This window comes from Eurypyga helias, unplaced genomic scaffold, assembly GCF_000690775.1.
Source record: "Eurypyga helias isolate BGI_N326 unplaced genomic scaffold, ASM69077v1 scaffold7854, whole genome shotgun sequence".
Lineage (NCBI taxonomy): Eukaryota > Metazoa > Chordata > Aves > Eurypygiformes > Eurypygidae > Eurypyga > Eurypyga helias.
In genome coordinates, this window is record NW_010248134.1 from 1 (window position 1) to 10,858 (window position 10,858).

At 38.7% G+C, this 10,858-nt stretch overlaps 1 protein-coding gene across 1 annotated transcript; it reads right to left on the bottom strand.

Moving 5' to 3' along the window:
- Window positions 1–4,291: 4,291 nt before the first annotated feature.
- RBM25 (RNA binding motif protein 25) lies at window positions 4,292–10,287 on the bottom strand (the record flags this gene model as incomplete). Its single annotated transcript, XM_010150955.1, has 7 exons — window positions 4,292–4,710; window positions 5,776–5,823; window positions 6,859–6,957; window positions 7,531–7,805; window positions 8,758–9,082; window positions 9,432–9,582; window positions 10,214–10,287. Coding segments are annotated over 7 exons (1,065 nt in total), but the record flags the coding sequence as incomplete, so codon positions are not given.
- Between the last annotated feature and the right edge of the window lie 571 nt (window positions 10,288–10,858).

The following is a 10,858-nucleotide window of genomic DNA, read 5'->3' on the forward strand; positions in this document are numbered from 1 at the left end:
CCCGCCGTGACCTCACTTCCGGCGGCCTCAGCCACGCTCCGGGCGCTGCAGCAGGAGCGACCCCCCGACTCAGCGGGGAGCCCTCGCCCAGCACAGGCGCGGGGGAGGCGGGAAGCAGCAGCTGAAAGCTCGCCCTGGAGCGAAAGCACGACAGCGAGACCGGGGAGGGCAGCTGGAAGCGCGGCCGAGGTTAGGAGCAGGCTGGGTGGGGGAGCGCTCCTGCAAGGAAGAGAGTGTCCTGTTTAACCAGGCAGGAGACGCAGCCAGGTCAAGAGAGGGGTATAATGAGAAAATACACCTCTTGGTGGGTTTGTTTGGAGCTCAAGTCACGTAGAAGCCAGTAACCTTATTTTAAAAGGGTCCCACAAAAGCACATATGTAAATAACTTGAAGGGATCTTTGCGTTACAAAATAAACGCTATTTAAACTTCATCTGAGGCCGACATGGTCTCTTTTCCGCAAAGCCTGTAGTTGAGCTGTGACTCACCTGCGGAAGAAAGGTGATTTCAGACTTGAAACTTACCTTGCCATCCAGGAGATCTGAAGGGGGATCCACAAGTCCTTTTTAAGAATGCATATCCTAACGGGGTTACTAACATAAGGAAAACACAGCGATACATGGAGTCATTATAAATATAAACCTAAGCAGAATCTATGGAGAGGCCTTGTAATTCTGCATGTTTAGAACAGACGATGTATTTCACTATGTGACTACACTACAGGAAAATCTGTGGGAAAACGCAGTGGCATGGAAGAGGATTGCTCATACCAGTTAAGTTTTACACCAGCATTTTGACAGGAACACCAAGTTTCAGTGGGTTGTGTGCCTATGCAGTGCATTCAGAAGCAGCTGGTTTTAGAATGAAAGTGATGCCTGACCATGAACCAAATAAAAGCATGTCATTTTAAGGGGTAAAAAACCCCAAACATGCACATACCCAACTATTCTCCATTTACATTACTGATCTATGATGAAACGCCTATGAGTGCCTTACGCTGCTCACCCTGCAGGGCTGTGTACTAATTTGTAAGTCTGCATGTAGAACATCCTATTTTCCTACACAGGAAGAGTGTGACCCTGTTGTAATACAAAAGCTTCCAGCTTTAAGCGTATCCCCTTTCTAAAATACTACTCCTGCAAGTAGCAACTCCACTCAGTAAAAGCAGGAGAGGTCTAATGCTTCCCTCTCGGTAACAGGAAAGCATTAGTAGTAAGAAATAGGAATTCAGTAAGAAACTGAACTTACCCTTTGGGGCCTTCCCCCTGCCCAGATTCAGACCCACAACCATCCAGCTAGGGTGGTTATTTTTAGGGCAGGCTCTTGTTTAAAGAGAAGGGGGGGTACCAAAAGGCTCAAAATTAGACCAAATCAGTATGTGACTTGGCTAAATATCTGAAGATCAAAAAAAGTCTCATCAAATTAATGGTAATAGAAAAAATGTGGCATTCTTGGTGCTGGATCTTGTTCAGAGTTTCCCATTTCTTTTCAGAGCACCTAATGAAAACAACAATACTTTATATTTTGTACTTCCAAGTACAAAATACATTATTATAGTATTATTATATTAAATAATATTTGCATTTTGTATTTCCAAGTAACACCGTATGGCAGTTATGCAGAACAGTTATTGGGAGACTAAAGGCATGTGTGGGGTTGAGGACTAAAGCCTCGCTCTGCAGCAAAGTCCAGATCAAGGACTAGTGTATCCAGTTCTGTTGTTAATACTGACTTTTTTCTCTCCCTCTATGCACTATGTGTAACTTTTGAAGTACATTTACATCACAGAATGGGACATAATACATGCTGCACTGAATACCCAGTGGCAGCATCCATACTTTGCTAATGGATCTCAGAACACTCTCTGTGCATTCACTAACATAACTCACATGTTGTGCATTGTCACATTTTCAGACAGTAAAATGTTGCAAATGATGGCAAAAAAGGCTTTTTCTATCCCAAACTTTCCAAGTTTATCTTGAAAAAAATTCTTGTTACTGCACATTGAAAGAAAAACAGTTAACAAAGGAAAGTTATTTTCTATATTAAGAACCTCTCAGCCGTACGTAATTTGTGTTATACCCCCCAGCATCAGACACAAAATATTATCACTTATAAGTAGTAACACTAATTTGAGTAAGAGGGAAACAATAGAACTGACTTTATAAAGCAACATTTTGCATTCTGAAAGAGGAAAATTTGTTGAAGTACTTGCATAAGGCAAGCCAGAGGTGCTGTAGTGAATATTCCTTGCTCTACTGAAAAAACCCTCAACTTCCACAATTTTTAATTTTTTAATGTCACAACTGCTTTTAAATACTTATTTACCTGGATATTTAACACTCCAGCCTAAGTTTTAGATGTCCTTCTCACCCAGACACCTTTGGTCTCCTTAGGAAGGCTACACGCTTATGTCCAACACACAAATAATACAACAGCTGAACATACAGCTTAGTTTAAGGCAGAAGTAAGCAAGCTGAAGTTTCACAACCTGAGCTTGTCACAACTGCTTTTAAATACTTATTTACCTGGATATTTAACACTCCAGCCTAAGTTTTAGATGTCCTTCTCACCCAGACACCTTTGGTCTCCTTAGGAAGGCTACACGCTTATGTCCAACACACAAATAATACAACAGCTGAACATACAGCTTAGTTTAAGGCAGAAGTAAGCAAGCTGAAGTTTCACAACCTGAGCTGTCTTCTGCCTTAAACTAAGCTGTAAGTAAGCTGAAGTTTCACAACCTGAGCTGTCACTGAAGAATCTCAACAAGGACGTTGGGCAATCTGTCACATTTGGCTTGTTTAACTACTAATGATGACAGCAAAACACCCTGTTAGCAGGACAAAACGCACTCATGAGGTTCCCTCTCCTTCTCTGTATTTACCACAGACAGAGCAAGTTTTGAATTTATTCAGAGTTTGGGAGAATTTTTGGTAAACGCTGATGCGAAGCTGTATGGGGAGAATGGGGAAGTAATTCCTTAGAGTAATACCAAGTTGCAGGAAAGAAAAAAAAAAGGAAGGTTGAGGCATCTAAGTATGTAAACCAAAGCATTTTAAGGCAAACTCAAGCAGAACATAAGAGTAACATCAGAGCATTACACTTCAAGTTAAAAAACCCGTATTTTGTGCTGTCTAGTACTGGGATCACATCTGCATTTGCACGCTTCTAGTCACCTGACATAATGCAGGAGGCAGTTTTAACACCCCCCCAAAATTTGTGAACATTTGTTGATTCAGAAATCAGTGTTAAATATAATTGCATGCTGCACAGGACTCCAAAAGAATGTCAGCCCTTAAATCAAATATATACATTTTTAATATCCGAAATATTTACATGGTGGAACCTTTACACGATCCCATTTGTTAAGAACAGTGTTTTCAAGTGTCCTCTCCAGATACAAAGAACTGGTAACTCAAGGTCACAGTCATGTTTTCTGAACAGGTCAACCTGTATCCTTCAGTTAAATACAATATAGAGATACTGGAACACCTTGATTTAATTTGTTTGCTAGTAAGAATTGTGTTTAAAAATTAAAAATGTTTTTGAGACAGTTTGCTCCCTGGAACACAGTCCTCCTGCAATCAAAACAGCTCTTAGCACATTGTCAATTTGTCTTCTTACATAAGACCAGGTATGAGATAAAAAATGCAGTTTACAGTACATCTCATTTATACTGTATCAGCCTATTTATAAAAACCCATATAAACAAGGCAGAAAATATCACCCTCCACCCTCTTTCTGTGGACAACAGACTGCTTACAGTAGAAAACAAAAGGTGGGGCTAGTTTAACAGTACGGGTAAAAACAAGACTTCAGCATTGTTTGAAAATCTATGGTTTAGTTTTTGTCAAATGCTATGGTCAGTTATATTCAAATTGGTTGGGTTTTTTTTCCTAAATACTAAAAAAAAAATTTTAAAAAATCCAACTGCTTATTTTGGAGACAGAAGGGATAGGGAAGGGCTAATATGAAATTGACCATAAGACATCCTAGGGTTAAAAAGAACCCAAACATTAAACAGCGCTTATTGACTTGGGGTGCTGCTCTTGTTTTAATGGAGCAAAGAATAAAAAACTTACTGCAATTTGCACTTGCTAGGAAAGAAGCCGAGCATCTGGAAGAGATTATGTTCTCAGCCTCATTAGAAATTCTAAACAGGCAACAAAGTGCCACATCAGAATGGAAAGTCTGAGGGAAACCCCTTTTCCAGAGTCTGATATAAAGGACCTCTCTCTTCATCTGTAACTGAATAGTTCCACATTAAGTGCAAATGTTTTGCAAAACAGGGGCTTTTTTTTTTCCTTAATATTTACAAGACTCAGTAATATAGCAAAATTACCAGAGAGCATGTACAGTAGCTGCAGCTTATAAAACATACCGGTAATTGTACCTTGTGAATTATAAGGAGAACCAATGCAGGATTCAGATAACTAACTGAGAAGAGTAAAGGAGGCCTCAGAGCAGAGGACAAAAAAAATTCACATTTTCTACATAAAAAAATACAGGTCTCAAATCTCTGAGAACAGAGAAAATTCAAAGTCTTTGAATGATGGGGGAAAAAAAAAAAAAAAGCCCAAAACTGAAATGGAACCCTAGAAGCAAGGAGAGTGCTTTATTTCACTAGACCAATCTTCTTCGCTTCTGTCTCGTATATCAACAACCTCCACATTTTGACTATGAAAACTTCAGCTTCTTCATCTAGTACCTGTAGGAAATACACATTTTATAAATTATTTTTTAGGTTAGGCATTCCAGTTATAAAGACTAATTCTAGAAACATCAGAACTACAAAGTGTAATCCAGGTTAAGCCTTTGAGGGAGGCCCTGGATAAAACTTCAGTGAACTTGCCTGTCCTGCATTTATCATCTGACTTGACTCGGCTCTAATTATATGCCTGTATAATGCAGCTCTTGAATGCTAAGAGATAAGAGCATCACTATCCTAGTCTCCAAAATTGGCTTGGAAGAGGCAGAGAAATGGCAGGCTTGGGAAGAATATAAGAACAGGACATACACAAATGGCATTTTCCCTTTATTCTCTCCTGGTCTCTACTTGTTTTCAGCTTGGAACTTCCTCGGTTATTTATTAAGTAATCCCTTGATGGATTTCTCTTCCTTGAACTTACTATCCAGGCTTTTCTTGAATCCATGCAAACTTCAGCATGCACAACATCTCTCAGGAAGTTCCCCAAGTCACCTACTAGTCACTCCAAGAACAACCTACTAACTTGTACTATGAATCTGGCTCCTACCAACTCTGCCTCCAAGTTTCCTTATTGGAAAGCAGTGAACAATTAGTTTTTATTCACCTTTCAGTTTATGGTGAAACAGTAGCATTATTTCATAAAGTTTCCCTCTTCAACACCAGGGGAAAAAGTGCTTTTACTCTTCCAGAGAAAATCATCTTTTGCTCATTTAATTAAGAATAGACCAAATAAACCACTAATTATAAAAATCTAGTTACAAGAATGAGAAGGAATAAAAGTTTGTATTTCTGATACAGTTCCATTATTGTTGCATCTCACTTCTACTGTAAGGGACAGAATCTGTTTCACATTTCTGAATACTGAGAAATTCTGAACAGGGATCAGCAATTTCTACCGAGATGCTGCAACTGCAGAATCATGCCTGTGCTAACATGACCTGTTTAATCAAAACAGCTTTCATATCTAATGCATGTTTACTATGCATTATGAACTCCTACTACTTTGGAGAACTATCAGCTTCAGTATAATATCGAAGGTGTAGCAATTACACATTTTCTGCTTACCATGGCGACATCATCTAATATGCTCTGCGGTGAGCTGTGAGCCATAACCTGAAAGAAACAAAATGTTTTTGGACTGAAAAGTCTTTGGAAAAAAACAGTTACTTCTCAAGGATTTTGAACTCTTTGTACATGCAAAAAGTATTTGCAGTTCATTACTTTCCGGTATTAGCTAGGGCAAAAATTAGTATTTAACTATATCAGCTTCCATCATAGTGAGTGCAAGTTTATAGCTAGTTACTGAGGAACAAGTTCCAGGAAGCTCCAGAGATTCAACAGCTCCTGTATCTGATGACTGTTCCTGCATTCCAATTAAGCTCCCCTAATTTAAGGAAAAAGCACCTTTTCCTTCAACAGTGAATTCCTAATGGAAGACAAAGGCAAACTTCTCCCTGTACCACTCTTCATAACTGAATTTTCCATCTATCTGTTAAGTATTTAAAAAAAAATTCAGAAACTATTGTCTTTGTACCAGAAAACGGCATTTTTAAAATATATGCATATATATAATTTAAGTTTGGCAAATATTTAACTTCTCCTTTTCACTTTCAAACAACCACCTATGCCACAAAAATATCACTTGCTTTGCCTCTCATACAGTAGCCTAGTACTTCCTTACTACTAAAGTAACAACAGCATCTAAAAAGCTTTTGAAGTGATTCTGTTAATTAAAAAAATGCATGTTTAAAGAAAAAAAATCAAGCTACTGCCTTTTTCCCCCCTGAATTCGCACAAATCCTATTTTTAAGTTAAAAATATTAATGGCCAATGAGATATTAGCTTTGAAATCTAATGATTAACAGTTAAAACAGCTACTTCTGTCAACTGCTCATTTCTTTATCCAGTTCTATACGTTGGTGTTAACAGGTAACAAAGAGCATCTAGTATGTACATAAGTACATAGGCATTAAAGAGGTAACTTGGAATCGATATGTAAACCTGATGATTTACAAGAACACCAACTGTCTCTGATGACCAATATCGTAGATTACAGAGAAGCTGAGAACAGACTGCCTTCAAGGCCAGATACTGCAGCTTAAATAGAGCAAAACCCAGACTTCACAAAAGGAAGTGGAAGATATTAACCTTAGAACAAACAAAGTCAACTAGCGTGGCTTCTTCTTCACCAATATATTCTATTATTTTCTTGTTGATCCACGGTCTGATTCGACGTTCCATTAGTGTCTGGAAAAAGAACAAGAAAACCATAATTTGCTGGATGAGGCTTTGAGCAACCTCGTCTAGTGGAAGGTGTCCCTGCCCATGGCAGGGGGGTTGGAACTAGATGGTCTTTAAGGTCCCTTCCAACCCTAACCATGCTGTGATTCTATGATAATTTCTATAAATTTTACTGTCTTCAAACAATACTGCTGAATAGGCAGCTAGAAGACCCAAACAACTATTTAGCAGAAGATACATTTTTTTCTATCAGTGAGATAACCCGCAGTGATCTGGCATCTGCAAGTATTTCTCACAGGCATTCAAAACATGTTTTACAGGATCTTTTCTTCACCTTCCATAAAACTGCGAGACAATCTGTAGCAACAGTTCAGGAGAGATCAAAGAAAAAAAATAATCAGGCATACTTCAGAGTAAGTATTACATATGGACAAGAAATACAGTAACCTAAGTTTGGTTCCATTTGACGATGGTGTTTCAATCCACTGGGGTCCCAGGAACACTGTTTTTCTTTTCAATTCCAGGGTTTGTTTGGAAAACTATGCCTTTTTTTTTAATGGTTAAAAGAAATCAACTTACTGAATCCACAATTGACCAGTCAAGAGGATAAGCAAAGAGCTCTGGTTTTGCTGTGGGAATCTTCTCAATGAGGCTCTTAATATGTTTGCGTTTTTCCTCCGTATTGACACTGCCTTTGATACTGCTTTTATCTTCTTCTCCATAATCGAGGGGAACAAGTTTCCTTTTCCGGGGCACATCATCACTGTCTTCGTCATCAAATTTATTGAAAACGCTATCCACAGCAAGCTTCTTCCTTTTTACAGCATTGGGCTGATTAGGACTATTGCAGGCACCTACAACCCAAAAGACAGAATAACATACTTGAAAAACAGCGTCTGCTTTCTCTGCCCTGAAACCAATTAGCACCCTTACTGAGGGAGGGCTACAGCACGAGCTCGAACCTCAGCAGAGGCAGAGCACAGAAGTGATGGGTTGCAAGGAATCTAGCTGCAAAAAAGCGTTAATCGGTTAGCCTAATACCACACAGTCCTCTTGATTCAAGATCTAACTGAGCGTGAGCTCAGACTGCAGCCCCAGTATACTTTCATTGAAATAAGAAATAATAAATGCACATCCATCTGGAAAACAAAATATCCTTAGTTCTGATGCTCAGAACAACTTTTTTTTTTTTAAAATACACCACGAAAGTGCTAAGGAACTCTACACTCATGTTTCATTTGCAATTGTCATAAATTCACTGCGCTACCCGAACAACTTCTTTTTTTTTTTTAAAATACACCAGGAAATTGCTAAAGTGCTAAGGAACTCTACACTCATGTTTCATTTGCAATTGTCATAAATTCACTGCGCTACCCTAAGAGGAGTATAATTATTATAATAATCTAATTTTCAGCTTTCTTTGGGTCTTTGTGAACAAATGAAGTATCTGAGGCTTAAGTCTAACGCAAACTTGCAGCAATGAGTTTTTAAAAAAAGGCATTAAGATCTATTACGGTAAGAAAGCATATGGAAATAACTAATCCCAGCTCAGAGTGTTTCTAAAAAAAATGAAGCCTTTAGGGTGTCATAACATACTCCCTTTTTCCCCTTCCAGATTTTGGAAGAAGAGAGATCTATAAAAGATTTCTCCTATCCAGAAGATAGCAAGCTCACCATCTGGGCAACAACTACTTGACCCAAGTAGGTCAAAAAATACAATATATTTGGAAAACTATGTGACTACTCAGCTTGGCATTTTCTTCACTCTGATCCCATATGGAACATTAAAATAAAATGTAAACTTGCCCAGTTTGAGGCTAAGTCCTATTTTGGGCCGATGCTCCTCCGGCTGCTGTTGATCAGGTGAATTTTCATGAGGGATAATAATGCCGCAGGGTGATTCATCACCAGGTGTGTTAGGGGTTGCGTTTCCACTGGCAGAAGAAACAGATGGGGCAGAGCTGATGGGTCGTAAGGTTGGTTTAAGGCAGGGCTTTTGTTCAGGCTCCTCCTCCTCTTCCTCCGGCTCTTCTCTTTTTTCCTCTTTTTCTGCCTTTTCTTCCTCTTCCTCCTCTGACTCTGGCTCTTGTTTAATTTGTGGCTGCCTACGCCGCTCAGCCTCCTGCTCCATCTGCAATGAAACCGACAATTAGCAACAAAGCAGCTTTCTCAAAAGCAGCTCTGTTTCAAAAGAACCTAACGATCCTCAGTTTCCTGAAGAAGTCTGTTAGTGAAGAACAAATACGTGCAACTATGGCCACTGCATCCAGAAACACTAATCCAAGGTTGGTTTTGAACTGTATCCAAACATAGATAGGGAAAGTTATTGTTTCCAGTGTTTCTGTTGCTTAACTGGACCTCTTTTTTAAAGAAGTGAAATAGAGCCAATATTAACTATCAGATCTCTCTCACAGTTTTGCTCAATAGCACCAGAATTTCAAGGGCTCTTTTTTCCCCCCATCAGACCAACAGCTACTTACCCTCTGGAGTTCTGCATCTGGATCTGGGTGTCCTTCTGCCAGAAGACGCTGCCTAATTTCTTCTAATTCTTCTTTTTCCCTTTTCCTATCCCGTTCATCTGCTTCCATCTCTTTCTCCCTGTCTCGTAGCCTCTTCTGAAGAGCACTACCCCTACAAAAGATACAGATTTAGTACTCCAAAGAATCTTCCAATGAGAACCTTGTACCACAATACAAGAACTACCCCATACAGATGTATCTTCCATTAAATGAAAATAAGGTTCCTAAGAGCATCTGTGTCCTCTATTTTGGTTACAGAAGAATCTAAGGTACCAGTTCCCAACATTACTATACAGAATTTACCCCGTCACATTAAATGGATGTGGGGAATGTGACTGCCGATCTTAGAAAAAGAATCAAATTATTATATGGGTTTTTACTTTATAAGAACCAGTTCTGCTGAATTAGTTTCATCCAAATTTTAGTTAGTCCCATGCCAAAGGATCTTTCCCTCTCTACGTCCCATATTCTGAGCATTACACTGACCTCTGCTCAGCCTCACCCACAAGTTAACTGATAGGGAGGAGCAACTACTCCCAAGCATTAACAAGGAGCAGTAAGTAGTTTCCCCTTTTCCCTCTGGCACTTATCAAGTGACACTGAAATAACAGGTAATTATATAACCCTTACATTGGCACATAATCAGTCAAATATAAACTCCATAGCCTCTGCCAACAAACCTCACAACTGTGTTAGAACGAACAACAAACATTCTGTTGTTAGAAATCAATACAGAGACATACCTGTAGTATTTTGGATCATCTCTGTCATCATCATAATCTTCTAAGAATTCTTTTAACCGTTTGGCTTCTTTTGCCTGCAAGAAATTGAAAAATAAGTAATGTTATAAAATGATACCTGGTTTTCTTCTCAAGAGTTTAAATTTCAGTACCATTATAAATTGAATTAATATCTACTATGCTTCAAACTAAAAGTACAGTTTTCCAGACAGAAAATGGAAAAGTTTTGGAATTGCATCATCTTCCAGGGATCTGTCAACTTGCTAGGCTGTGTTCAGTAGCAGACAGTACATCCATCGGGTTCACTGTGATCATGTCTCTGATTTGCAGACTACTGTTTTTATTAGCATTGCAAAAAGTCTTTAAATATAACCCTCTGTGCGCCCAATCCATCTCCGACTTAGAACACTCATATGTTCTCTCCTTCTCTGTGAGAACTATTAAGTGAAATAACACCATCATAATTTTAAATACCTTCTTTATGCTTTAGCACAAAGCTGAGATTACAGAGGAATCTATCTTCCGAGAGTCTTTTCAGACAAAACTTCCAAGCATTACATTGATATGCGATAATTTCACAACTAATGAACTGAAGAAATGTACAAAGTGCTTAGATTATATAATATTTATAATTGTATTATATAACAT